Source organism: Lepidochelys kempii, chromosome 10 (assembly GCF_965140265.1).
Source record: "Lepidochelys kempii isolate rLepKem1 chromosome 10, rLepKem1.hap2, whole genome shotgun sequence".
NCBI lineage: Eukaryota > Metazoa > Chordata > Testudines > Cheloniidae > Lepidochelys > Lepidochelys kempii.
The window spans coordinates 31,518,440-31,544,899 of record NC_133265.1 but is presented as its reverse complement, the minus strand read 5'-3'; the positions used below and the strand labels follow the sequence as shown (position 1 = coordinate 31,544,899).

Below are 26,460 nucleotides of genomic sequence, written 5' to 3'. Positions count from 1 at the left end.
CATCCCAGGCATCTGAGTCCGCACCAGTGAAACGAACGGGGCAGGACACCACTCTGGGTTCACTTTCGGCAAACATTGCTGCATCCATCACACTTGGGGCATGTTTTCAAGGTTTTTTCTCACAACCAGAACAGATGGAGGCGAAGGGGTCTATTAATGAAAGCTGAGGCTCTGGAGATCAATTGAGAGGCCAGGGCAAGCCATGCGCACACCACTCCCTTCTGGTCCAGGAGACTGTTTGGAGAGCTCTGGATTAAAAGAAACCTGAGCCTGATGACCTGCTATAGGGCTTCCGCTACCCCAGGCATTGCAGGTTTCCACTGCTCCTTCCCAATTAGTGCCCCTTTTTACCATTGCGCCTGCACCCTGTGGTGCCCTGCTGGCCATGTGGTTCAGAGGGGGTTGCTGCTTTCTTGTTTTCCAGGTCCTGATGAACAGGGGGATTTATGAAAACGTCAAATATGTTCAACAAGAAAACTTCTGGATTGGCCCCAGCTCGGTGAGTCCCACCAGTTCGGGTTGGGTCCCTGGCGCTGGGGCAGATAGTACACCCGCACCTTCATCTGAGGGGTTCAGCAGCTCTGCTGTTTCTGCATAGAGCGGTGAGCCTGGTGCAAGGGTCTGAGCAGCCAGGGCGTGTCCAGTGACACTCAGGCCCCATGACTGGCGATTTGTGCTCTGACATGCTTCCTAGTGGGCTTGTGGCCTGGCCCGGCCAAGCTTTTCAGGGTCCCATCAGAGTGGCATTGCCTGCGCTGGGTGCCCCTGTAAAATGGGCTAATTCCCTGCTTAGGGAAGCATGTGGTGGTGTCTCCAATGGGGTCTGCCCTCTGCTGCCTGGCACTTTGCAGCTTGGCCAGGGGCATGCCCTGCTGAAGATCTGGCTCTGCCTCTGTGGGGCACAAGCTGGGACATATCAAGTCCTGTAGGGGTCAGTGCAACAGGGGTGGCTGCCGCCCTAACTGGTGCTTTCCCCTCCACCCCTGCACTGGCACCAGCATGAGGGGGACCTTGCACAGGATGAAGATGATCCTTGTTGTTTGCGGAGACTGACGACACTTGTTTGGGATCATGTATTATGTGTGAATATTGCTAGTTGTGCCCAGCCCCTTGCCCTCCCCCTTCATCCCCGCCTGCCTTGACTTGCCAGAGGCAGCTGTTGCCCAGCCTCCCCCTGCCTTCCTTTTCTCCTGGACCCCTGGCTGCCAAGCCTCTTCCTTCTCTCTTCCCCCAGAGACCTCCCTTCCCCCTTGGCCCCTGCATGACCCTCAGCTGAGCTCCTAGCCCTGTCTCTTTCCAGGAGGCCCTGATCCACTTGGGGGCGAAGTTCTCGCCATGTATGAGGCAGGACCAGCAGGTGCATAACTTCATCAGTGCTACGCGAGAGAAGGAGAAGCACTCGGCCTGCTGTGTGCGCAACGACAAGTCGGGCTGTGTGCAGACCTCGGAGGAGGAATGCTCTGTGAGTGCCCCCTCTGCAACCCACTCACAGCCCTGCACACCTCTCCTCCCTCACTGCTCATCATCACGCCTGCGGATGGGACCCCTAGGCCAGTCTCCCTGCCTGCCTGGCAGCTGTGACACCTCCAGCCTCCCTTCCCAGTTGGTGTGGACCTCTGCAGCCTCCCACCTATCTGGGTCTTGTATTCATTTAGATGGAATAAATGGGCCCAAAGAGTCAAAGGTGTTAAACAGTGTCTGACAACGTTCAGGGTTTGGGGGACGCAGACTTCCGCCTGCTTAATACCATGGCAAACACACCACTACACATCCCGTGACCTTATTAAGATTCAGAAAAGAGAAAACAGTTTAAAACATTTGAAATGTAATTTTAACAACCTCTGTTGTTCCCTTTTCCTCTAGCTAGGAAGAGTTTTTAGAAGGGAAAAAAAATCTTGTTTGAGAGTCCCTGAGATGGTATCAAAGCAGGTAATAGCTGTCCTTTTGGGGAATAGAGAAGTCAGTTGAGCTGGGCTCAAGCTGTTGTTGGGAAAGTCTGATCCCCTTTCCCGGAAGGCAACACAAGACAAACACACACAAAGGGGACAGTAAAGATAGAAACTGCAGCTTCTGCCACTGCCTCACTTGCAGCCTTGCTACTGCGGAAACATAGGTGCAGCGCACGGTCTGATCAGCCACGCTGAGACCTGGCAAACTCATACCAGCATCATGTTCAGGGTGTTGCTTTTAAATGCCTTTTTGGTCACAGGCTTATAGCAGTGTTGCAAAATATACAGTCTTGGCTGCTAAGCCAGACTCTGGTTAGACAGAAGGGAAAAGAAGAGAGATAGGAAAGGGAAGAAGTAAGGTGGGGAAGGAAAGATAGACACAAGAGGTGTGTGTGACAGTCTCACATCCCAGGAGGATTTAGCTGAAGCCCGTGGAGGTGGTGGTGTCAGCTGGGTCCCTCTGGCTCAGTCTGGTCAGGGCATCTCTCAGGATCAGGATGACAAAGGCCCAACTGTGTCCTGGTGCATCCCGGGGTCCCAGAATGGTGGGGGTGGCAGCCATAATAGTAATGCTTACTCCTTCTGGTCCACCCATCTCCCACTCAGCTGTTGGCAGCTTCTTGATTTTTCCCCCTGAAGTGTGTGTTTTTTTTTTTTTAAGGACCCCCGAAAGGGAGTGGTGGGAGAAATAGCCTGTCACGTCATTATTTTGTTCAACAATTAGACCTAATTTCTTTCACACCAATTTTGGTCCATTGATTTCTGATCTCACACTTCTCGTTTCACAAACATGATCTTAACACAGTCCCTGAGTTATAGTAATAGGCCTCTTCGTTTGGAGTAATTCGGCCTGCCTCCCTCCCTTTCAGACCTTTCCCCCTCACCATTTGTTGTTGTTGCTTATTGGAACAGTTCGTAAACTTTCCCTCACTTTTCTCAGCTGAGCTCACAATCAGGCTAAGTTTGTAGGCCGGTTGCCAAAAGTCTCCGTACTCAGCGTGTGTGACCCCATCTCATTCTGATCCCCCAGCTCCCTGCTCAGTCACTGTGACCCCCACCCCAACCCCAGATTATCTCTATGAATGCCTCTGCCTCCTAGAGCTCCTGGGCCCTGTGGTGCTCAGTTGTGCCTCCTCTGCTCTCTCCTGCACAGTCCACCCTGGCCGTGTGGGTGAAATGGCCCCACCACCCCAGCACGCCAACACTGGCAGGAGGCAAGAGACAGTTCGGATCTGTTTGTCACCAGGATCCCAGGTAGGCACTGCCTGGCTCAGGGCTAGCTCAGCCTCTCTCCGCCTGGTGACTGTCAGGGGCTGCCGTGTCTGTGCAACAAGTCAGAGGAGTCATTGTGCGGAGTGGGTGGGACAGCTCGTTATCCTGGGGCTTCTTAAGGAAGTAGAGGCTGTTTGGAGAATGGGCCAGGCAAGGGGAGTGGATCCACAGCTGGAGAAGGAGACTGCTCTGGGCCTTGATTGGAGGAAGGAGCATGATTAGATTCTTACCCCAATATGGGAGCTGAGAGAGGTTCTGATGCATTCATATACCATGGGGCAAACTGTGCTGGACACAGGTGGGGGCACAGGGTCACTGGGTAGAAGAAGCGGGCACAGCGTGTCACTGGGTAGAGGTGGGGAAGGGGGTGTGGAGTGTCACTGGGCAGGGGGGCAGGGAACAGGGCACAGCGTGGGGGCTGTGGGGAAGGGTGGTGCTGCTTAGAGACCAATTGGATACTTGATCTAATTTCTGCTCCTCCTCCCCATGGGCATTGCTGTCCGCTTGTAGCCTGAATGCATCCAATGAAGTGAGCTGTAGCTCACGGAAGCTTATGCTCAAATAAATTTGTTAGTCTCTAAGGTGCCACAAGTACTCCTTTTCTTTTTGCCTGTAGCCTGTGCTTGATGTTCTCCCTGAGCTCCCAGCAGCATCCAGGCAGGGAGCTCCTGTGTGCCTGGCTCAGAACTGCTGGAATTCACCCTGCTTGAGCCATCCCATCCTGCACTGCACCTGCCCTGCCCTGCATGCCATCCCCTGCTCCCCACTCTGCAGTCTCCCTGCCTTCCTAGCTGCTTCCTGCTGAGCTGGCAGCACAGGCCCCACCTGCATGCAGCTCTGTGACTATGGCAAATACCACAGAAGCCCACAATCCATGGGAGCCACCCTGGCTGGCCTGTCACTTCCCCTCCTGTGGCTCCACCCTGCCCTCTGTTGGAGCCATGTATTTCACTGGAGCATCCAGACTCCTGAGAATCTCCCTGGGACTCCCTGTGCAGGGGGGAAATGTGCATTGGGGGATTGCTGGTAGCTGGGTGTGGGGCTGGCCCTGCGTGGAGAGGAGTCTGAGAGCTGGCAGACAGGGCAGAGTTGGGGTGCTCTGTCAGGTAGCTGGCCAGCCAGCTTGCTGCTCAGCAAGTGGCCCAGATGCTGGTAGAATCAGCTAATGCACCAGGAAGTTGAGGTGTTCCCCTTCAAGTGACTGCACTTCAGTCAGCATCACAGCACCATGACAAGTGCTCTCAATACGGAGGCCTCGGTTCCTGTGGCACAACACTGCCAATGGCAGCTTGGACCATCTGACCTTGAGCGATCCCTGACTCAGCCTAACCTGTCCTCAGCCCTACAGACATTGCACATGAGCTTGGAGGAAACCCTGGGGATTGCGGCAGCAGCATGGTGCTGTAGCTCCTGGCAGTGGGGGTTCTCCTCCCCGGCCTGCGCCTGTCTGCTGCTGCCTGGTTTGTCCAGCTGACCTGTTGGATTTTGTTGCCTCAGGGTTTGTGAGCAGCCAGCATCGATGGATCCCCATGAATGGCCTGATGACATCACCAAATGGCCGGTGAGCATTGCTAGAATCACGGTGGGGGGCAGGGAGTTGCAGGCCAGGGTTGGCACAGACGGTGCCAAGCACACCAGCCTCACAGCCGCCCAAGGAACAGAGGCGCTGGAGATGGGCTCAGCCCTGTGTCATTCACCTCATCACCATAGAAATGCTTTGCACATCCTCTACTGACCAGTCAGTGGGAATTCCAGGCCCTCAGACAGAAATCAGTGCTTTGTGCAGGGGGAGGGTGAAGGATCAGGGGCAGCCCCAGGAGATGCTTCCTCTTTCAGAGAACCGGGAGACACAGAAAGGGAAGAGTTGGGCAAGGGCTGTGCGGGGCCCAGGCTGCTTTGGGGGCTGACTTGGCCCACAGCTACCACTAGTGTGGGGGAGCTTCAAGCATAGCTCGGCCAGGCCTTTGGATCTTTGAACAGTGACTCCAGTCAGCTGAGATTTTGAACCTTTGATCTGACTGTGGTGTTTGGGAGGGGAAAAGCAGCCAGGCCAGGATAGACAGGCCCGGATTCACTGCACTAGGCCAGCCTGCTGAGTGCTCTCCTGAGGGCTGACTGTTAAGGCTGCTTCTCCCAGTCAGAAGCCAAGGGAACTGTTGTAACTGGGAGGAGCCTGCATGGGCTGCTAGGATTTTGCTCCTCTGCTTGTGGAGCCCATCTTGGGGAGGGGGCTGGCTGGGCCACCCAACTGGCAGCTAAAAAGCTATGTATGATCAGGTTGTTCTGTTGCAAACCTGGGTGCATCCCCATTAACCGCTCCCCTGCAAAATCAGATGGAGGTAGAACGTGGCCACGGCCACAGCACCAGCCCCATCCCCTCCCAGAACCTGGTCACAGGTGGCTCAGAGTACGGCCACAGCACCCTCCCCACATGTCAGGTGGCGGAAAGGTTTCCACATCCATCTCATTCCATTTGTTATTGTTATCCAGATCTGCACCAAAAACAGCGCTGGGAATTATACCAACCACCTTCATATGGACTGCGTGATCACAGGCAGGCCCTGCTGTATTGGGACCAAAGGAAGGTAATGGAGGCCACCTGCCCATCTGCAGAGGGCTGCAAATAGGATGAGGCACGCAGTGCATTTGCAGAGGCTTTGTGCGATTTGCATATAGGTACTGGGGACTTGTCCTTCTCCACAGAGGGTAGTGTCTCCCTGGCTATGTGCGGCCCAGGGCACTACTGTGAAAGGGAAATCAGACAGAAATGGAACCAACTCAGGCTTGTGCATCTAGAGAGCCAGGCCCTGCCCTGTGCGGAATGGGGAGGAGCAGAAAGGTAGAAGCCAGAGGCTCCAGCAGAGAGGGCCAGGGGACAGCATGCTTCGTAGCCCCCCTCACCCTCTGCATTTCCCACCCCTGGCAGCAGCTTCTGGCCAGCACAGAATGTGTGCAAGGGTCTAGAGCATTGGTTGCTGAGCCACCTTTTTGACACTGCAGAGCACTAGGAATGGACTGACCTGTTCTTCAGATCTGGAGCCCTCACATTTGTTCCTCATTGAAGGGAATAAATGTTTTCCTTGCCCATCTGATGATCTGGTAGTGCTTTGGGGTGGTCCAGCAGCCTGCCATCCCCTGCTGAGTGCAGTGTAAACTGAATGGGCCTCGCATTTTGTCGTGCTGGAAATGGAGATGGTCTTTGTACACATAGGTTAAGGTGTGTCCCTTGTCCTGGGGAGCTGACAGGCCAAAGCTAGATTCTGGCAATGGCTGAGTGGAGGAAGCTGTGGGGATTACAGTGAGGCGAGAGGGAGAGCTCCTGGGAGGGATAGCTCAGTGGTTTGAGCTTTGGCCTGCTAAACCCAGGGTTGTGAGTTCAATCCTTGAGGGGGCCATTTAGGGATATAGGGCAAAAATTGGGGATTGGTCCTGCTTTGAGCAGGGGGTTGGACTAGATGACCTCCTGAGGTCCCTTCCAACCCTGATATTCTATGATACCTTTGCTGGAGCATGACGGAGTTATGGAGGGATCTGACGGAGGATGGAAAGCACTTGGTAGTGACATTAGGGAGGCTGTGCCAGACGCAGGAGCAGCACGAGCCAGCGTACAAAGCAGAGTGTACGAGGAGCAGAAAGGAAAGCATGTTGGGAGGGGAGCTGGGGAAAAAGAGCAGAGATGGCAGGCTCTATAGTGAGGGCTAGGTGCTTGAATTTGATGTGGTAAGCAACGGGCGCTGATGTGGCCAGGGGGACAGGGAAAGCATTTTGGAGGGATGGGGGGAGCAGGGAGAAGCGGGCAGACCAGAGAGGGGCAGGTTACAGTGATGGAGGGGAGAGCCCTGTGCTGGGGGTCTCTTAAGCAGGAGGGGAGACATGCTCCTGGGATTGGCTCATATGTAATGACAGGGTCACAGTCATTCCGGGTGCCTGTCCTTCCTGGCAGGAGGAATGATTAGCAGCTGCTATAGTCCCAGATACCCTGGCTGGCCAGATCCTCAGGCAGGGCGAGGAGCTGTCAGTAGAGGTTAGATAATAATGGACAGGGAATCAATCAGTGCTGCAAACCATGAGTGTGGTGGTCTGGCTGGCTTTCAGCAAGAGGAACTTCTTGCTCTTTATACAGGTGCCCCTTTGGCCAATATGGATAGCCAATAATTGGGGTCTTGTGGGGTTGCTCCATTAGGAGGGGAAATTGATTATAAGAGTCAGGTATTTCTTTCGTGCGATCCTGTTTATTTACAAAGAATAGACATAGAGTCCTGTTCCCTGGAACATAGGAGGAACAAATAACAAAAGTTCCTTGCTCACAAGTTGAAAGTCTGCCTCTCCAGTGAGTCCTGTGCCCTGAGAAGCTGTCTGTGATCTCTTTCAGGGCTACACTAGTTTTCCTGGCTTTCTCCTTTTGCGCACGAACACACAGCTGCAACCAATCAATCCCTCAGCCCCTGTATTTGCAATCACTGCTAGGGAAACCCTGGGACCACATTGCTTAATTGTGTCCTTGGGCTGTAGCTTCTTGTTTCCAGTTATCACTACATAAAGGGTTATTCAATTGCTCCTTCTGTGATTTTTCTATAGACCAATTTGCTGGCAGCCATTAGCACCTTCCAGCATAATCACATGGTGGTGGTGCCCAGAGATCTGATCAGGATCCGTGTGTTAGGCACTGTACACATATAGAGGCAGACACAGTCCCTGCCTCAAGTTTCTCACAGTGTAAGAAAGTCCTGCAATGGATGCTGTAGTACTTAGATTTAGAGACCCTCAAGATTGTGGCAGACTCACTGTCTGTCACTCCTTTAGCTAGGAAATCAATGGACTAGGGTTATTATTCCTTCAGGGAGATCATTAGTTCTTGGTTCCAATCTGACTCATGGAACAAAATCCCAATAGAAATCAATGCCTTCTTGTACAGCCTTGTCTACACGGCCTGCATAGCTGTTGGTGTAGTAGTGCAACTACTAATATAGACATGATTCACACACTGATGGGATTTGCACAAGTGTAAATTGTGTCTATGCTAGAGCTGTGCAGCTAGACTGGAGGCTGATGTTCAGGGTACACCAAGCCCAAGAGTGCCCTGAAGCATGATGAGCACCTCCCAGAAAGAAGGGAAGACCTGGTCTCTGCACCAAAAGGGTTTACAGGCAAGGGTCCTAGACAGAAAGGGGAAGGGCAGCACAAGCCAGCTCCTGTGCTTCCTCAGGGCTACCCAGGGCATTAGGCTGTTGGGCGGTGACCCCTTGCTGGGTGAGACACGGTGGTGACTCTGAGCCGGGATTTACTGAGGTGCCAAAGGTGACTCAGGATGCGTTTTGGGAGGATATTGGTGAGGGCTCCATTTGCTGGGTGGATTGTTCAGAGTGGTTCCCTGGCTCTAATGGGGACATCACCACACACAATGGCAGCAGAAAGGATGGCACAAATGCCCCTGGCAGGGAGAGGCTACAGCAGTGCTGGGGAAGAACATCTCTGAATCCGGTACAGTGTGGTGCCAATTTTGGGGCCTGGACTCAGGGTATGAGGGGGTCTGAAGCATGCAGAGCATGACTGGCTCCAAGAGGGCAGCAGGTGCTATTAATAGCACAAATGAATCTTGCTGTTTCCCTCCCCAGGTGTGAAATAACATCCCGAGAGTACTGTGATTTCATGCGGGGCTATTTCCATGAGGAGGCAACACTCTGCTCCCAGGTACGGCCAAGGCTGCAGGGCAGGTTCTCATGGCCACTCTCTCCTCCCTCCCCTCACTCTTCTCTTTCCCTCTCCCCCGTCTCCTCCAAGTGGCGTGATGAGATTTGGGCAAGATTTTGCAGCTTTCCTTCCCTTCGCTTGGGAGCCCCTTGCTGTGCCCCACAGCAGGCCCCATGTGAGGCGGCACTGCCCGCAGAGCTCTCCTGCCTTTATTCAAATGGGGGTGGGTGGTCAGGCCCGGCTCTGAGCCACAAACAGGTTAGAAAAGGCAACTCTTCCCTCTCTGGAGACCAGTGCAGGATTTGTGCTCCAGGCAGCCCCCTAGCCCTGCAGGGATTCAGGAATGAGTGGGGGGGGGGGGCGGGTGGGAAATGAGGTACCATTTAGAGTTCTAGTTCTGGTTCTAGTTCTGCTCATGATGTGCTTTGTGGTCTTTTTGCTTCCTCTCCATGAAGAGGGGAGAATATGACTTCCCTGCTCTGTGGGCGGAGGAGGGTAACTGGAGAGTTGCAGGGAGTAACTTAGGGCAGGTGCACAGAGCACCAATACCCATATGGAGGCTCCTCTACTGACAGGAAGTAAGGTGAGTGGGCTCCCCCATGTGAGCAGGGGGAAGATGCATATCTTCCTGTAGGGGGCAGTCACGCAGGTGCAGAGGCGCCTAGATTCTGTGGCACTAGGCCCATTACAATGAGACAGGCAGAGCAATACCTTTGTGTGGCAGGAGGGGGCAGCATACTCTAGCCTGACATAGACCCTCTGGGCTTCCAGCTGACCTTGCTCTCTATTAGGTGCACTGCATGGATGATGTCTGTGGCCTCCTGCCCTTCCTAAACCCAGAGATTCCTGACCAGTTCTACCGCCTCTGGCTCTCCCTCTTCCTCCATGCTGGGTAAGTCTCACTGCAAAAACAAACCAGTGTCTGCCACTGTCATGGCGAGGGGGGAGTGTCTGTGTGTGTGGGATACCTGGGCATGGTGCTCATTGGTTCCCTGCAAGGGGTGGGGAGTGGTTATCCCTGCTTGGGTGTGTTACAGGCAGTGCTCAGCATGGGGCCAGTCTCCTCTGCACCTCAAATAAGTTACAAATATTTCACGTTCTTGGCCCAGGTGCTCGCTGGGGCCATGGACTGAAGTGCATGTGGGAGGCAGGCCAGAGGCCATGGGTGAGCCTGGGGCAGGGATTACAGAGCAGGACTGCACACGACCTTAGTAGCTGCTGCCTCAGCTCTGGTGTTCTCCTGATTTGGTAGGATCCTGCACTGCCTGGTTTCAGTCTGTTTCCAGATGACCATCCTGCGAGACCTGGAAAAGCTGGCAGGCTGGCATCGCATCTCCATCATCTACCTGCTCAGCGGCATCACAGGGAACCTGGCCAGTGCAATATTCCTGCCCTATAGAGCAGAGGTAGGTCTCTGGCAGGTGAGCAGGCCCAGTTACCTGCTGGGAGCACTGAATCCTACATCACCCAGCCCTAACACACCCACCTCCAGTTACCTTCTGTAGGCACAGCCCAGACTGGGGACCCCAGAGTGGCCCAACTCCTCCTTTGTGGACACCACTTGGATAAGGAGCGGGATGACAGCTCCTGGCACTTCAGCCTCCACTGCCACTTTTGTCATGGGCCATCTCTGCATCTCCCTGGCCTGTGAGGCAGAGGGCTGCACTACTGGCCACTGACCAACTGGTCCAGTTGCTGAGCAGTAAAATCCCCAGAGCACTCCAGACCCTCTGAGGGTCTTGCCCTTTCAGGACATGGCCCCGAGAAACAGGAGTGAGGCCAGGCCCTGCCCATGGTCCTGAGGAGGCAGTGAGATGGCCCAGCATGATAGGGGGCCCATCTTGAGTTAGCCTAGTGCAGGGGCTCAGGCCCCTGACAGACCAGAGACTGAGAGCTCCATAGCTAATGTCCAAGAGCTGTTGCACCACTGCTGCAGCGCTTAAATGAAGATACTCCTGTGCCGACGGGAGAGCTTCTCCATCTCCCTGAGAGGCAGTAGCTTTGTTGATGGGAGAATCTCCCGGTGACACAGCGCTGTCTACACTGGGGGTTAGGTTGGTATAACAAGGTCCCTCAGAGCTGTGGATTTTTCATACCCTTGAGTGACGTAGTGTAGAACTGGCCTTAAACAGAATCCCAACAATGGGAGTTGCTACTGCCACCAGGCCTCCCCAGCCAGGCATGGCCCACTCTTTACCCCTGAAAATGATCTTGAGCATGTTTGTACTGCAGGTAGGAGCAATATGCCTGCACTCTTCCACAAATGGTCACTGCCTTTAGGCTGCTGGCTATGGGCAGGCCCTGATCTTAAAAGGCTGAGTGTTCCCATGGCAGGGAAAAAGGAGCAAACAACTAAAACAGACTGTCATGGCAGGAGAAGCACATACAATATTACTCCCACACCTTCCTCCATCTCTCTCACCTCACACCTTCACCCTGCCTCCCTGCTCCCATCTTCTAAGACCCCCACTGTATCCAGCAGCCAAAGTCCTCTCATGCTCCCAGCTGATGTCCTGATGCATTTTAGAAGAATGCTAGAGCCTAGAGCAGTGATACTCAGACTGAGGCTCACGAGCAGCAAGTGTTTCTTTAATGTGTTTCCTGAGGCCTCTTTGGAGCACATGACATTAAAACACTGGTTAATAACTTAGATTGATTAATAATTAAAATCACACCATCAGGATGTTTTACTATATTATTAACCAACTATAGTTGATGATAATATACTTGGTCAGTCATTCTGCTGTGAGAATATATCGCACTGTAATAAATGAAACAATGAATTCACACTACTGTGGCTATTTTGGGTAATGTTGATAGCTACTTTGGCTCCTGAACCACTGAGGCCTGAGTATCACTAGCCTAGAGGATACCTTGTATTCCTCACCCCTGGATACTGGTATCTAGCTTGGGCTGTATAGCATGCTTGTTGCTTTAATGCTACCCTACAAGGAGCGAAGGCTGAATCAAACTGGCAGAAGGCCTCATGCAGATACTTCCCCTCCCCCCCAGTAGAAAATGGCTCCCCTGCTAGCTGTTGACTCAGAATGAGGCAGCTCCTCAGTCACTGACATGGAGCATTCTAGTGGCTGATAGCACTGGATAGCAAGAGACACACCTCTGTGAAGCTGAGACCCGGCAGGAGCAATCAGTAGCTGGGTTGGTTTGGTCTCGCTCTCTGTAACCTGTGTCGTCCTCCTCCTGCAGGTGGGCCCCGCAGGATCCCAGTTTGGAATCCTGGCCTGTCTCTTTGTGGAACTCTTCCAGAGCTGGCAGATCCTGGCACGGCCATGGAGGGCCTTCTTCAAGCTGTTGGCTGTGGTGCTCTTCCTCTTTGCCTTTGGCCTCCTGCCTTGGATTGATAACTTTGCCCACATTTCAGGATTCATCAGTGGCCTCTTCTTGTCCTTTGCCTTCCTGCCCTACATTAGCTTTGGGAAATTTGATTTATATCGGAAGCGATGCCAGATTATAGTGTTCCAGCTCATCTTCATTGGACTCTTCTCAGGACTCGTGATTCTGTTCTATTTCTATCCGATCAAGTGTGAATGGTGTGAGTTCCTCACATGTATTCCATTCACAGACAAGTTCTGTGAGAAATATGATCTAGACGCACAGCTCCACTGAAAGGCGAAGACTGGCTTCTCAAGCAGGTCCTGGAGTTGGATTGTCTTTGCAGCTGCTGGGCCAGTTCCACATGGACAACACCTCCTCATCCCGTGACACATCTAACCCTGACTATGGTTAATTTAAACTGTCTTGTCAGCCCTTGGCAGACCTATTTTGCCTTATCTCAGAAGACCTGCACATTTTCTGAAAACAGAACAATTGTGCCTTGTTCAATTTATTGAACTTTTTCTGCTGCCATATTTTTATTACACTACTTTAATACTACATTTTTAACCAGATTTGTTTACTACTGCTAAGGTGGTGATTAAATAGAAAGGTAGCGTTTTAGCTACTGTTAACTATTCTGCACAGTCTATGGCTATATTTGTTTGCTTTATCCTAAGCACTTTGTCTCCAGCACCTACTGGCCACGTCCTTTCCCTTTGTCTGCAGCATTAGGTTCCCACAGTCCCAGCAGGATGATTCTACTTTATTGTTTTGTAGTAGTTGCCATAATGAATTCTCTATAGCAGTGTACATGCTCACCATTTTGTAGGCTAAGCCCTTGAGCCTTTGTGGCAGTAGGACAAGTCATAAAGAGCCTAGTGATGGCTCTTTATGTAAAATCAGTGTGATAAGTATCATGAGCTGCTTCTTGCTAGACTCACTTGTACTTGTAGTGAACCATGCCTATTTGCTCCCTTCACCTTAATTGCCCTGTATCCACCTGCTTGACTTGCCTGCAGTACAAACCCAGGATCTCTGCCAATCTGACCCAGAGAAAAGAATTCTTCCTGACCCTAAATATGGCAATCAGTTAAACACTGAGTATGTGGGCAAGACTCACCAGCCAGAGACTTGGGAAAGAATTCTCTGTGGTAACTAAGAGCCTTCCCCATCTTGTGTCCCATCACCAGGCGTGGGCATTTCTATTTTTTGTTAGGTTGACACAACTGATTAGAGCTTTAGGACTCTTTTGAGACCAACTAGGTCCCTTTTTAATTTCCTGTTTTTCTTTCGTTCCTATCTGTACGTTCTGTCCTCTCCTCTTTACTAGGTTATAGAGCAGAGGTCCCCAAACTGTGGGGCTTGGATGACTATTTGGGGGACATAGCTGGGGCCCAGGCCAACCCCCATGCCCAAGGAACAGAGGTAAGAGGCGGTATGACTCTGAAAAGTTTGGGGAGCACTGCTATAGAGCATCCTTGTTAACAGTTCCTCCCCTAAGGGATGTCTGTCTCTCTCTGAACCTGTTGGCTATCCCCTAGTCCTTAGTTTAACAACTCCTCTACAACCTTTTTAATTTTACATACCAGCAGTCTGGTTCCATTTAGGTGGAGCCCAGCCTTCCTGTATAGGCTCCTCCTTTCCCCAAAAGGTTCCCCAGTTCCTAATAAACCTAAAACCCTCCTCCCTACACCATGACACCTGCACACTGAGCCCCTGCAGTTCTAACTGGCTCTGTGTGTGGAACTGGAAACACTTCAGAATGCTACCAGAGATATCCTGGACTTTAGAGGTTTTCTAGCAAGGTGGCACAGCTGTGTGGGAACCTTCACAGAGACTTCTTCCAAAATGTTTAAATTCTCAGTTGACTGGGTAGTGATTCAGTAGCTATAGGAACAGGATGAATATTGACTAGTATAGGCCCTGATCCTGTACACCTTCCACTCCTCCTTCAAACCCATCACACCATTTTTATTAAATTTATTTAAACACACACAGGCTGGTGTTCTGCAACATGGGGCTGGTGTCATCTTGTTTTATAGATGCCAGTTCCTTGTTCCAAGGCCATCACATCCTGCCTGTCTCACCAAGGGAGCAAGCTCCTGGAGGTAGGGCAGCACAAAAGCAACAAATGCCATGGTTTTCCATACAGGCCAGTCCTCTGACTGCATGCATGCTCTCTAGCTGCTGTTGGTCTGATTCCCATCTCCTGGGCTCAAGGCCTCACGCCTCCATTTATGGCTTCTTAGAGGCAATGCTCCACACCTTTACCATATCCATTTTTTTTAAGCTTGCAGTAGCTCAGGCTCAGTTCTGCCTCTCTGTGGTCTGGATTGCTTCATGACCAAAATCTGGTCAAGACAGCTGCATAAATTATTAGTCTGAGTCCTTTATTTCTGGTTGTACCTATGGTGGCATCAAGTTCTGGCAGACAGAACTTCAGAGGGCTCCGAAAAGCATCACTGTGCACCATTTGCCCTTCATAGCCAGGGTACAGCAAAAGCAACCACCACATTCAAACACTAACCTATACAAGAATTTATCACCTCCTGCATCTGCTCTGCTTTGAAATGCCACAAGTTTCTCTTCTGGAAAGATGCTGAATGTGCAGGCTGGTCCTGCTGCAGTAACGGCCTGGACCGAGTCCTTTTCCAGCAGAGGGAATGCTGCACCTGGAGCTGTAACCAAAGAGTGAGAAATCAAGACATTGCTACTGCCTCCCCTATTCCCACAGGCTGGCAAGCGGCCTTGGGCACCAGCTGGGCACTCTCAGTGTGGTGTATGTTGCTGTGTTTTCTTTATAGTTACCGTAGGACAATCAAGCATCCTGTATCAGACACAACATTTCCTACATCAATTACTAGGAGCTTGGCATTTGAAAAAAATACCATGCAAACAAAACAAAATTTTGTAACTTGATAACTAAAGTTAGGCACCTCGATGAGCAGCTTGGTGGTGCAGTGCTGCCGCTTCCTCTAGCATTTGGAAAACCAGTTCACTTTTTTAGATGCAGGAATATGGATTCAGGTGCTTAACTTTAATCAACCAAGACTGACAATTTTGGCCACCCCAGTTTAAATGCCAGCCAGATATCGGAACTGTTCAGTAAGCACACACAGTACCCTTGTTACATTGTTGAAAATACTCATAGTGGCTGAAAGCATTTTAACTACATTAACAAAGGGTTAAGGTTGCCCAGTGGTGCACTTTGCCCTTACAGAATGTTTAGTTTTTCAAGTGGCACTGCATATTCCCACTTATAGGTTGTGTGCCTTTACTAGCACCACTGCCCCGCCCCTCAGTATCCCCAAGGTACCGAAGGAGATTATAGAAGGGGGCAGAATGCCCGCCCCACCTCAGTTCCTTCCAACTGCATGCCTGGACAGCTGTGAACTCCTCCAGTTTCCTCCAAAAAACTTAGTGTTCCCTCCTAGTGAGTAGTTAGGGTGTCTCTCTGGTTCTGAGGTATGGTGGAACCAAAAAAGCAAAGAAAGCTGGGGTTTAAAAGGTGTGCTTACTGCCCAGCTGTATTCCCAGTATCAGACAACCATGTACAGTACCTGAAGCGTCTGGGAGAAGGCCACTTGCCTTTTGGGTATCTGATCTGTCAGAAGTTCACTCCTAGTGCCCACAAGTATGGGAAGATTTGTCTGCAACGCCCTTTGCTTAAGGAAGCCCTTGAGGCTAGAGCTCTGGATCTGTTTAGACTTTGGTTTCAAGGTCTGAAAAAGTCAGCCTCTGCCCCGGTGGCCTCCAGTGGTTCTGAATGACTGAAGAATTGCAAGAAGGTGCCAAATTTCCTCCCTTATGATTCTGTCAGTGCTTCTGAGCACCCAGAAAGCAAAAGTCTCTAAGGACAATCCCTTATTCATTAAGGGATCATAGAAAAATTAGTATAATTACATCTTTGGAATCCCAGTTCTTGATCTAAGCTCTTGTCATCAAACAGTTTTCAAAAACAGCATTTGGGATGGGTCCTGACACTAGTAAAGGCTGCTGTCCAAGAGTAGGCTGGCCCCTCAGTAGCTGTGCCAGAGCACAGCCCTAAGAATCAAAGGTTGGCAAAAGGGTAGAGCCCCGAGCTTGAACCCCCCTACCTCCTGGCACTGCTCTGATACCACCTCCCACCCCCCAAATTTCCTATCTCTGCCCCCCCCAAGTTTTAAGAATCTGAAAGTGTTAGCAGCAGCTCATGTTAGGTGTACTATGTATCAGGATCCCCTTGACTAAATGGCCCAGTCACTTGCTTTTCTTTGATCACACTCAGTCCCATTGTACAGGAAGAGGGTGGAGGGCATGGATCAGGCTTTCATTATCCTTATTGCTTACTAGAGACTTTCACCTGTCCTGTATTTAATTAATGCTAATTTCCTTGACAGTACTTCTAAAGTAAAACCAAGTCCACTTGTGGATTTTAGAGCCCTTGACAACATTGCTCTTAAACCAGAAATTTTGGTCTCAGGGCCAAACTTTCAAAAGGATCCCTGCAGAATGCAGGTAGAGGGAAACTAGTGTGCACAACATGCATTCTCTGAAAGCTGCCAAGGAAAGGGCTCAAACTCTCAGTACATGGGTGCAGCTCAGGTTCAATGACCACAGCATGTCCCCTTGAGCCACCCCATTACTGTGACAACAGTCTGCCTGTAAACTCTCGGGTTTCAGAAGAGCCCTAGGATTGCTGCCCTTACACATTTTACTCTTTGGGCCAACCCATGCTGGAGTAGTGTATTTTACTCAGTAATTTTTTCAATATTGATTCCCCAAATGGGTAGGGGATAACACTCAGGGGGGTAACACCAGTTTGGGTGATATAAAAATGTTTGTTCCTGGGCAAAGAACAGCATAATTCTCTATTCAAGTACAGCATCAAAAATCAGGATGAGGTCTGCTTTATAAAGAAGCAAGTCTGAGCCCCAAGTATTGGCAAAAAAAGAAAGAATCAGATTTTTGTGAACCGCTGATATTTAGGGAGGGGACCCTTTCCTCAAATGACCCCAAATTTGGACCACTAACCCTACCCTGAATGCACCAGTCTCCATGAGGCACAGAACTTTCAAACAATTCAAGTCACCCTGTGGATTTTAGAGTATTTAGAATAGGTGTGTTTTAAACAGTAGGCGACTCTTGACCTCAGCTGAACTAGAACTGCTGTTCTACTATAATCTTGTGGCTCAGAATTAAGGATATCTGGGAAATGCATCAAGAACTTTTTTTTTTAAACCATATCAGCATTAACCAAACGCATGAACTGCAAGGATAATAGGTGATTTATTAAATACCTGAACCAGTTGTTTCCACTGCTTTCAACGTGTAGGTTGATTTAGTTGTGTTCTTGCTATGTGGTTTATATAAGCACTGAATTAATAGTTCACTATAAATTAAAGTGCTCCTTCAGAGAGCAAAAAGAAAAGGAGGACTTGTGGCACCTTTTTGTGAATACAGACTAACACGGCTGCTGCTCTGAAACCTTCAGAGAGCAGTATTTATTAGCTGTAAAATACTATTGGGGGGAGGTAACCCCATTGATATTAGTCACAGCCGCAGTGCCTAATGATGAGGCATCTGTCTACTTGGCCTCACTCCAGCCTACGTGACTGAGACCTGGAATTATAGTAGGACAAGTGGCTGAAAGTGACTGGAACACAGCAACAACTCTGGAGCGCTCCAGCAGCTGAGAGTTGCAGCGTTGGGCATCATGAGCATGAGCACTATGATCCTGGATTAATGAAGATATAGGCTTACAGAATGTGTGCATGAAGCTTTAAGACGTACCTTACAGGTCACTTTCGAAGCTTCTTTATAAAGCAGACCTCATCCCGATTTCTGATGCCGTACCTGCAGAGAGACTTATGCTGTTATATGTCCATGAACAAACTTTTATATGCCCCCAGCCCAGACTCCTCCTCACCTGGTAGAGTCCATGCTTTCAAGGGGAGACATGGGCACCGTGTTATTGGCAGGACACCAAATAGTCATGTGACCAGAGAATTCTATTCCATTTATCCAACTTCTCACCCCATCACTGCAGTAAGTCAGGACCTACAGTCATTCAATGCATTAAGTGACATGACTAACATCTATCACATGCACCTCCTTCTCTCTCATCCTGTCCCCAGTGTGAGAATCATGCATGCACGGGAGGGTTGGTTTTCGTAGCAAAGGCATTTCTTGCACCCACCAATCCGTACACTGTATTTAGGAGACAAGCCTTTCCCCTTCAGTCTGTGGATGGAGGTTGCCAATTTTCTTTGTCCAATCTGACTGGCTCCAGCGTGCCCAGTGCCAGAATGTCTGTAATAGCTAGAGAATGCAGCAGGTGCTGGTGCTGCTCTCTTCTTCTCATGTTACTGAGTATATGTATGGGAAGCTGGGATGGTTTGTAAACTTCTTACTTAGGTCCCAAGTGACATACCACTAAGCAGGGCCAGGAGCCTGTCTTCCACTCTTCACTCCCTCTTCTTGTGTTATCATGACTCCCACCCTACCTCTCCCTTCAGCCTCTCAACCAGTGGCACGGCTCCTCTCCCCAGTGCCAGGGTTCTGTACTTGGTCTGCTCCCTGTCCTCATCTTATCCTGGATGCCTCACTGCCCATTAAACCATACCGTGAAAAAAACCCGACTTACCCCCTGGTCCCAGCTAATTTCTGCCCTCCCAGCCCCATCACCACCACACATGCACACTGCTCCCTGAGGAAAAATAACACCCCCCTTTCCCCTGCCTCTTTTTCCCTTGGTCTGTGGGCATCTATGGTGTTCTCAGGCTAATTTAAACTGAGCCCCTCAGGGCAAAATGCCATATTTATCTGGGAAGCACCATGCATACCTGTGGTTGGTGCTCTGGAAACAGCAATAGCCTGGGGAATGCAGAACCTACTCTTGGTAACTGCGAATCAGGGAAATAGCTTTTCACCAGGAGAAAGGACTCATGGCTGCTCTGTTGAACTACAAGGTTTGCGGACTTCGAAACATCAAGTCAACATATTGTACTGTTATACACATGCCCCGCTGAGCTCCCTCCCAAGAGCGTGAAGTCATGCACACTATGAGGGCAGCCCAGAGAGTGAGAAACAGGTACTGAGACATTGGAGAGGGGGTCCCTTTAATAATAATTATAAATGTTGGATCTAGATTGGTCAGTGGTGTATCATAAGTGGGGCTGGATCTTTCACCCTGGATAGCGGAGCTGACCAACCTCTGGAGAGAGGGCTTTCTAAGAGAACCCCTTACTAATAGTCACCAAATCGCTTCCACTGAGACCAAGCCAGAGAAGGAGCCTTAATGGCTCTAGCCCACTTTTGTGGGAACAGTGTGAACAAGAGGGAACCTGAATGGGAAACCCCAAGACACAGGAGGTTCTGGGCCACCTAGAGGAATGTAAGTGGCTTCTGTTTTGTTCCTGTAACTGAAGAGGAAAGCCTGTCTAACTGAGCATATAGAAAAGTGTAAGACTAGATAAAAAGAACAGGAGTACTTGTGGCACCTTAGCAACTAACAAATATATTAGAGCATAAGCTTATAAGATCTCTCTCTCTCTCACCTAACTATATGTTCCATTCTATGCATCCGATGAAGTGGGCTGTAGCCCACGAAAGCTTATGCTTTAATAAATTTGTTAGTCTCTAAGGTGCTACAAGTCCTCCTGTTCTTTTTGCGGATACAGACTAACAGGGCTGCTACTCTGAAACCCGTAAGACCAGATGAGACTCAATGTGTATGTTGGCTGTTTCTTGTTAGAAAATCTCCCTCTCTCTCAGTGGTTAGCTAAAAACAGTTTTAAGGAGGCTGTTGGTTAATCTCACTGGTCACAGATTCCCCCAGGGAGAAAACTCATGCCTGAGCCCAGGTCAGGAAGAGACATACAGCTAGTTCACTGACATAACACACACCCTGGGAGCACTCCATGAGGCAATGCAGTCACACTTCTCAAGCTTTCCATTGGAAAATCTAACCAGAATCAAAGGGACAAGACCAGCCCCTGTACACACAAACGTTTTGCACACATGCAGTCTGACAACAGCGATCAAACCAGGCCTCCTCCTAGTTCCAACAGGCTCAGTGAAGATAGAGAAATCCTGATACTTACTCTCGCAGCTTCTTTTTGTCATCTGTCATTTTCTCTCCAGCAAAGGTTAAGTGATATGTTCTCCATACATAGGTCCTGTAAAAGCAAAATTCTGTGACTTAACAGAGGGCAGCAGGAACAGCAGCAAGCCACAAAGGATCAGAAAATAAGGATGACAGCAGCTCTGTATGTGGCCTGCCCTTCCACCGCTCTGTTCCCAGCTATCACAGGTCAGCCCAGAGTGGAGTGACTGAGCAGCTAGGGCCTTCATGCTCTTTCTGGCCCACATGTGCTTTACAACGGACTCCACCTGCAGTTATGTCTCTAGGTTTGATTACACAAATGAAGGCCAGGATTTACATGCCTCAGAGACAAAAGGAAATGAATAGGATTGTGTGGGTGGCTGCTTTATGCTCCCCTTGTTGTAGGAGAAACGGTAGTATCAAGGTTCATCAGACTGCCCACAGCACCCCCTTTCCTCTGAGGAGCCCCCAACTCACCAGCTAATGTGCTGTATGCCCCCTTCCCGCTCCTGCTTCAGCTGCACATATCGCTGGATGGCTTTCTTCAGGTCCAGGACACTGGCATTCTGTACCACTACTACAGCTAAAAGGGAAAAGATTGTCACCTGGCAATGGCCCCAGAGATGCATTCTGGAGGGAGGCAGAGCTCCAGCTCCCATACCCCACCCTCACCTCTTGGAAGCTGCACTTTAAGTGGAGTTGCTTTGTGCTATTTGTGGAGAATAAAGAGCAACACTAGGACTGGCTTTCCTTAATGCTCCAATCCAAAAGCCTGTGCCACAGTAACCCCAGGGAATGGGCTCAGGGCTGGGAACTGTATGATACAAAGCCAGTTTGGCAGCTGGTGAGAAGTGAGGTAGGGATGAGTCTGCCTGGCTTTATCAACTATCACACAGGAGTTTTTTACTTTATTGCATCACAGCATTTTAGGCCCCAACCTGTGCGTCTGACTCAGGAGATGGTTTGGGCTGCAGAAGCCTGGTGAGAAGGCATTAAGCTACAGCACTCTGATACCCTGCTGGCAGTATTCAAAGCCCTGCATGACAAGGAGTTTACCAATCTAGTGCCCTTCACAATATCACCATGGTAGGGTGCCATGTGGAGGGGCTTGCCCAACCTCAGACACAGCACCCACTGCACTGGCTTACTAGCCGGCTCAATACTTAAGTGTTGAATTTCCTAGAACTCATCCTCAACCTTGTGGTTCCATTCAAAACCCAGCCCCTGCAGATAGCCTTTTTTCACCAAGCATGGAATTCCTCCCCAGAGCCCATCAATGCCACCCCTACCCTGGCTGGGGAAGTTCACCTCAGAGCGAGCTACGCAGTGGAATAAGCACCACTAGATCAAGTGGCAAGAGAAGATGTGGGAACTGAACTTTGGTCTCCGTGTCCTCCCCAGATCCAACTCCACCTGAGCCTGGCTTCAGTAGGAGGCTGCACACATGCCCAGTGCCACTTAACTGCGAGCAACTACCCCAGCTAGCTCTACCACTCTCCCCCCGGCTCCTGCTTCTAACTGACCAATGCTCCAGAGCTCTAAGCTGTGCCTGAGATTTGCAGGGGAGATCATTCAGCATGGTCCCTGTATGTGTGTCATTTAACATAGCAAATACATGTATGCAGGGGCAGGCCCTACACAACCCCTGAAGTAGCACATGGGAGCAGACCCACTTCTCCTGCCTTTAGCCCCTCCTTTCTCTTTAGGTCAAAGACCTGGCCAGTGAACTAAGGCAGGCCGTCAGTATGATCTTGGATCATATGTCTACTCTGCAATAAAAGACCCATGGTATGGGCATCTGTGGAGGCACCCACGCACAAGAAGGGTGGGTCTCAGAGCCCATGCTCCAGTTTCAGCCCGAATGTCTATGCTGCAATTTTTAGCCCCACAGCCTGAGCCCTGCAAGCCAGAAGCAACTGACCTGGGGTTACTCAGACTCAGTGCTGTGGCCTTTTTATTGCAGCGTAGACATACCCAGAGAGACTCCCAACACAACCCCGACAGTCAGCCTAGGGCACCGGGGATGGGGGGAGAAGCATGTCAGGGACTTACGCATCACTTCTTCATCCGCCTTGCACACCCGCACAGTCATGGCTTGGCCATACTCCAGCGCAATCTGAGAATTGATCTCCTCCACCGTGACCTGTCCAGAAAGCGAAAGGCAGATGAACCACCAGGTGCACCTTACTCCCCACAGCCCTGTTAGTGCTCTGAGAGGTGTGACGCAAAGCATCTGACACCTGCAGCCATGGGGCTCTGCCTCTTGCCAGCCTCCCCCTCCCGCCCCCAAAGGCTCTGCCCCTCCCACACCCTGCCTCCAATCTGCAACCCCCAGCTCCTCCACAGCCCTGTCCCCTCATCCCCCGCTCCAGGGCTTTTCCTCCCGCCCCCCTTTTTCCAGGGCTCTTCCTCCCCCAGTCACCACCCATGCTCCAGGGCTCTGCCCCCCATGACTGCCCCTGCCCTGAACCCACCTGCCCCCCCACGCCGGAAACCCACCCCCCGCATTCTCCAGGGCTCGGCACCGCCCCCCGGAATTTCCAGGACCCTGCGCACCCCACAGCGCGCACCCAACCACCCCCACGCTCCAGGGCGCTGACCCCGGCAGTCACGTGCGGGGGAGGAGCTCGCCCGGGCTCGGGACACGCCCCCCAGCTCCTGTCCGGCTGGCGGCCGGTCAGTGTCCGCCCCAGAGCGGGGGACGCGCTGCCGCGACGCGGCACAATGCGGGGGGCGGGGCTCGGCGCGGGGGGGGGGGGGGAGCGGCACCTGCACGGGGAGGTCGCACAGCAGCGGGTCCTGCACGAGGCGGGCCAGCCCCTCCTGGAACAGCTCGAGCACCTCGGCGTGCGCCAGCTCCTCCTCCTCGGGGCCCGGCTCCGCCATCAGCCCGTCGCCCGCGGCTCGCCAGGAGGGCGGGGCCTGAGCGGGGGCGGGGCTTCCCGTGACCCGGAGAAGGGAAGAGGCGGGGCTGCGACGTGACCCGGAAGCGGAAATGCTGCTGTTCTGCCCAGCCTGCGGGAACGTGCTGGTGGCCGAGGAAGGCGCGAGATGCCACCGCTTCGCCTGCACCACGTGTCCCTACGTGCGCAACGTCACGCGCAAGGTAATCCCTCCGGCCAGTGGCAGCGCCCCCTGCTGCCGCCTCCCCTGGCGAGGCCTGTGCTTCGGTGGGCGGGGACTGCCAGCTCCTATAGCCCGCCTCCTGGGGCAGAGCAACCAATCAGAGCCTGGTGGGACGGGCCTGAGGGGGGGTCTGCTGGGGGCGGAGCTAGTCGCTGGCAGGGCGGGGCCGATGTGGGCGGGACTCATGCCATGGGCGGAGGCGCCTCCCCCCAGGCCGCCTGGTGAAATCCCAGCGGGGTCTGGGCTGGAGCCTCACGGCCTGTGTGCCCCCCAGGTGAGCAGCCGGAAGTACCCGAAGCTGAAGGAGGTGGACGACGTGCTGGGCGGCGCTGCGGCGTGGGAGAACGTGGACTCCACGGCAGGTGAGCATGGCCCTTGGGGCTCGGCTGGTGATGCCTGGTTGGCCCCGCCGCTGCGGGAGACGCTGGGCCCTCCTGGCATGGCGGGGAGCCAAGCCAGAGCTTGAGGGACAAGCTGAGCCAGGGAACAGCTCCTGGCAGGCTGGCTCCCAGCCTCCCTCCAGCACAAGAGCGGCCCTATTGGGTCAGACCAACGGTCCATCTAGCCCAGGATCCTGTCTTCTGATAGTGGCCAATGCCAGGTGCTTCAGGAGGAGTGAACAGAACGGGGCCGTTATCAAGTGATCCATCCCCTGTCATCCAGTTCCAGCTTCCGGCCGTCAGAGGCTAGAGCCATTCAGAGCATGGGGTTGTGTCCCTGCCCACCTTGCCAAATAGCCATTGATGGACCTGTCCTCCATCAACCTAACTCTTTTTTGAAACCCCTTTATAGTTTTGGCCTTCACAACATCCCCGGGTCGTGAGTTCCCAGGTTGACTATGCATTATGTGACAAAACACTCCCTTTTGTTTTAAACCTGCTGCCTATTAATTTCATTGGTTGACCCCTAGTTCTTGTGTTATGAAGAGTAAATAACACTTCCTTATTCACTTTCTCTACATCAGTCATGATTTTATAGACCTCTATGATATCCCCTCTTAGCTATTCTTTTCCAATTTGAATATATCTTTTTGAGATGGGGTGACCAGAACTGCACACTGTATTCAAGGTGGGGGTGTACCATGGATTTATATAGTGGTATTAAATATTATCTGTCCCTTTCTTAATGGTTCCTAATGTTCTGTTTGCTTTTTTGACTGCCACTGCACATTGAGTAGATGTTTTCAGAGAACTATCCACAATGATTCCCAAGATCTCTTTCTTGAGTCATAACAGCTAATTTAGACCCCATAATTTTGTATGTATTGTTGGGATTATGTTGTCCAATGTGCACTGCTTTGCATTTAACAACATTGCACTCTTTGCACTCATAACAACTCTTTGCAGTGTGCTTTGGAATTAATTTTGTATCATCTGCAAATTTTGCCACCTCACTGTTTACCCCGTTTCCCAAATCATTTATATATATCTATTGAACAGCATATTCTGGGTCTGCTTATGTGCATGGAGCTGTTGCTATTTCTGTGCTTCAATTTCCCTACTCCCATTGGGATCTGTCCCGTACCCTGCAAGATTTTTGACTGAGAAAGAAGTGACTTCTGGCCCTACCTTTCAGTGGCCATGAGAGCAGCATTAGTGCCCCGCTGTATCTTAGAAACCAGATAGTCCCCAACATGTTAAATCCATTGGCATTAGGGAGTGCTCTCAAGGACAGTGGCCAGAGTTACTGATCTACCCCTGAAGGCCCTTTAAGTTCTCCCATCATGTAAAAAGTGAGCCAGTGGACATTTTGAAATAGCTCTTGAATGGATTGTGGAAGGCTGAATTCTAGTCCTTCAGATAGAGCAGCTCTAGAAGTGAGCTCCCCTGGCAGAATGAAGAATTGCTTTGCTAGCCCTGGGAGCTGTACTCACTGTAGTTCGTCTGGTTTCTTTTGCAGAGCCGTGTCCCAAGTGTGAGCATCCGCGTGCTTATTTCATGCAGATTCAGACCAGATCAGCTGATGAGCCCATGACCACCTTCTATAAGTGTTGCAATGCCCAGTGCGGCCACAGGTGGAGGGACTAACTTTTGCTTCAGATTTAATTTCTTCAGTATCATTTTTGCTGTTTGTTTGAAAATTCTCCAGCTGGGTTCTATGAAAGATGGTAACATGGAAATAAGTGTCTCTGGTTCCAGCTGTTGCATAAAGTTAAATTAACACTGGCTGCTGCTCGTGCAGGCATTCACCATAATCTGATGGTCCAGGGGCTGAATGTTATGCGTACACTGCACATTTTCCTGATAGCAAACATTGTTAGAACAAAGAACTGCCTCTGTTTAGAGATTATATGCAAAAAACTATTTATTCAGCCGTTCCCACTGCAACGCTGCTCTTTTATAGGGATGCATTAAGTTATCATTTATTACTAACCACAGCTGTGATCTACGATTGCAGGCTAAGAAATGGCAGGAATGGTCAGTATCTAGATGGGAAACAGATAAATAAAATGTTTAAGTCGTACTATTGCTTCATTGGGTGATGCTTCCCCTGGATCAGTACTGAACTCACAGGACTGGGGCCCTGTTGTACTATGCTCTCTACAGAAACCTGACAAAGACTGTCCCCTTGCCCTAGATTGCTTATGAATGAAAGGAAAAAAAAAAGACAGGTGAAAGATGAGGGGAAAGAGATACAGCATACAAGGAGCACGATCAGAGTGATGGAGAGGAATTGTCATTTTAGTTTTGTGTTTCAATATTTAACTCCTGTCCCTGGATAGTATGAGGCCAGTGTGTGAGTGGAGGTGGCTTCTGTCTCATAAGACCTAAAACCAGGGACCTGACTGCTGGACACTAAGGATACCACAGTGCTTTTTTCAGACTTATTTAAAAAACAGGCCTTGTCTATGTTCAAAGTTGCATTGATTTAACTAACGGTGTGTTTAAAAAGACCTCCAGCAACTAGTGAAACCAGTGCAAATCCCTGTGTTGACACAGTAGGATTTAAACCTAACATATTGATGTATTTTGATTCCTTAGGGAGTTAATATAAGCCAGC

General features: G+C 50.9%; 3 protein-coding genes across 9 annotated transcripts in view; 2 read left to right on the top strand and 1 right to left on the bottom strand.

Annotated features, from left to right (window-relative positions):
• Positions 1–21,299, top strand: part of RHBDF1 (rhomboid 5 homolog 1) — a 116,337-nt gene extending 95,038 nt beyond the window's left edge. Inside the window, exons 11-19 of one of the 3 annotated variants that reach the window (XM_073362664.1) lie at positions 425–499; positions 1,301–1,462; positions 3,103–3,203; positions 4,719–4,782; positions 5,712–5,806; positions 8,837–8,912; positions 9,704–9,804; positions 10,165–10,318; positions 20,405–21,299. In XM_073362664.1, the coding sequence (XP_073218765.1) occupies positions 425–499; positions 1,301–1,462; positions 3,103–3,203; positions 4,719–4,782; positions 5,712–5,806; positions 8,837–8,912; positions 9,704–9,804; positions 10,165–10,318; positions 20,405–20,413 (837 nt within the window). In that variant the 3' untranslated portion in view covers positions 20,414–21,299. Of the gene's footprint in view, positions 1–424; positions 500–1,300; positions 1,463–3,102; positions 3,204–4,718; positions 4,783–5,711; positions 5,807–8,836; positions 8,913–9,703; positions 9,805–10,164; positions 10,319–12,119; positions 12,953–20,404 lie in introns of those variants that run through there. The other 2 variants (XM_073362661.1, XM_073362662.1) reach the window with 2 other exon arrangements.
• SNRNP25 (small nuclear ribonucleoprotein U11/U12 subunit 25) overlaps positions 1–23,284 on the bottom strand; it is a 176,133-nt gene extending 152,849 nt beyond the window's left edge. For 2 of the 5 annotated variants that reach the window (XR_012161176.1, XR_012161175.1), the window contains exons 1-6: positions 23,104–23,284; positions 22,387–22,477; positions 20,812–20,917; positions 20,333–20,407; positions 18,021–18,083; positions 14,776–14,926 (exon numbers count right to left, since the gene is read on the bottom strand). Coding sequence is in view for 1 of the 5 variants with exons in the window: in XM_073362688.1 (XP_073218789.1) it covers positions 18,029–18,083; positions 20,333–20,407; positions 20,812–20,917; positions 22,387–22,477; positions 23,104–23,220 (444 nt within the window). In the remaining 4 variants the exon portion in view is untranslated. The remainder of the gene's footprint in view (positions 1–14,775; positions 14,927–18,020; positions 18,084–20,332; positions 20,408–20,811; positions 20,918–22,386; positions 22,478–23,103) is intronic. The other 3 variants (XR_012161178.1, XR_012161177.1, XM_073362688.1) reach the window with 2 other exon arrangements.
• Positions 23,101–25,923, top strand: POLR3K (RNA polymerase III subunit K). The gene is made up of 3 exons (XM_073362689.1): positions 23,101–23,440; positions 23,735–23,822; positions 25,360–25,923. The coding sequence occupies exons 1-3, from the start codon at positions 23,330–23,332 to the stop codon at positions 25,485–25,487; spliced, it is 327 nt and encodes a 108-aa protein (XP_073218790.1). The 5' UTR covers positions 23,101–23,329; the 3' UTR covers positions 25,488–25,923.
• The last annotated feature ends 537 nt before the right edge of the window (positions 25,924–26,460 follow it).

Coding starts and splice junctions, on each gene's coding strand:
- POLR3K (XM_073362689.1), top strand. CDS start 23,330: ATGCTGCTGTTCTGCCCAGCCTGCGGGAACGTGCTGGTGGCCGAGGAA. Junction 23,441..23,734: donor TGCGCAACGTCACGCGCAAG/GTAATCCCTCCG, acceptor TGTGCCCCCCAG/GTGAGCAGCCGGAAGTACCC. Junction 23,823..25,359: donor GAACGTGGACTCCACGGCAG/GTGAGCATGGCC, acceptor TTTCTTTTGCAG/AGCCGTGTCCCAAGTGTGAG.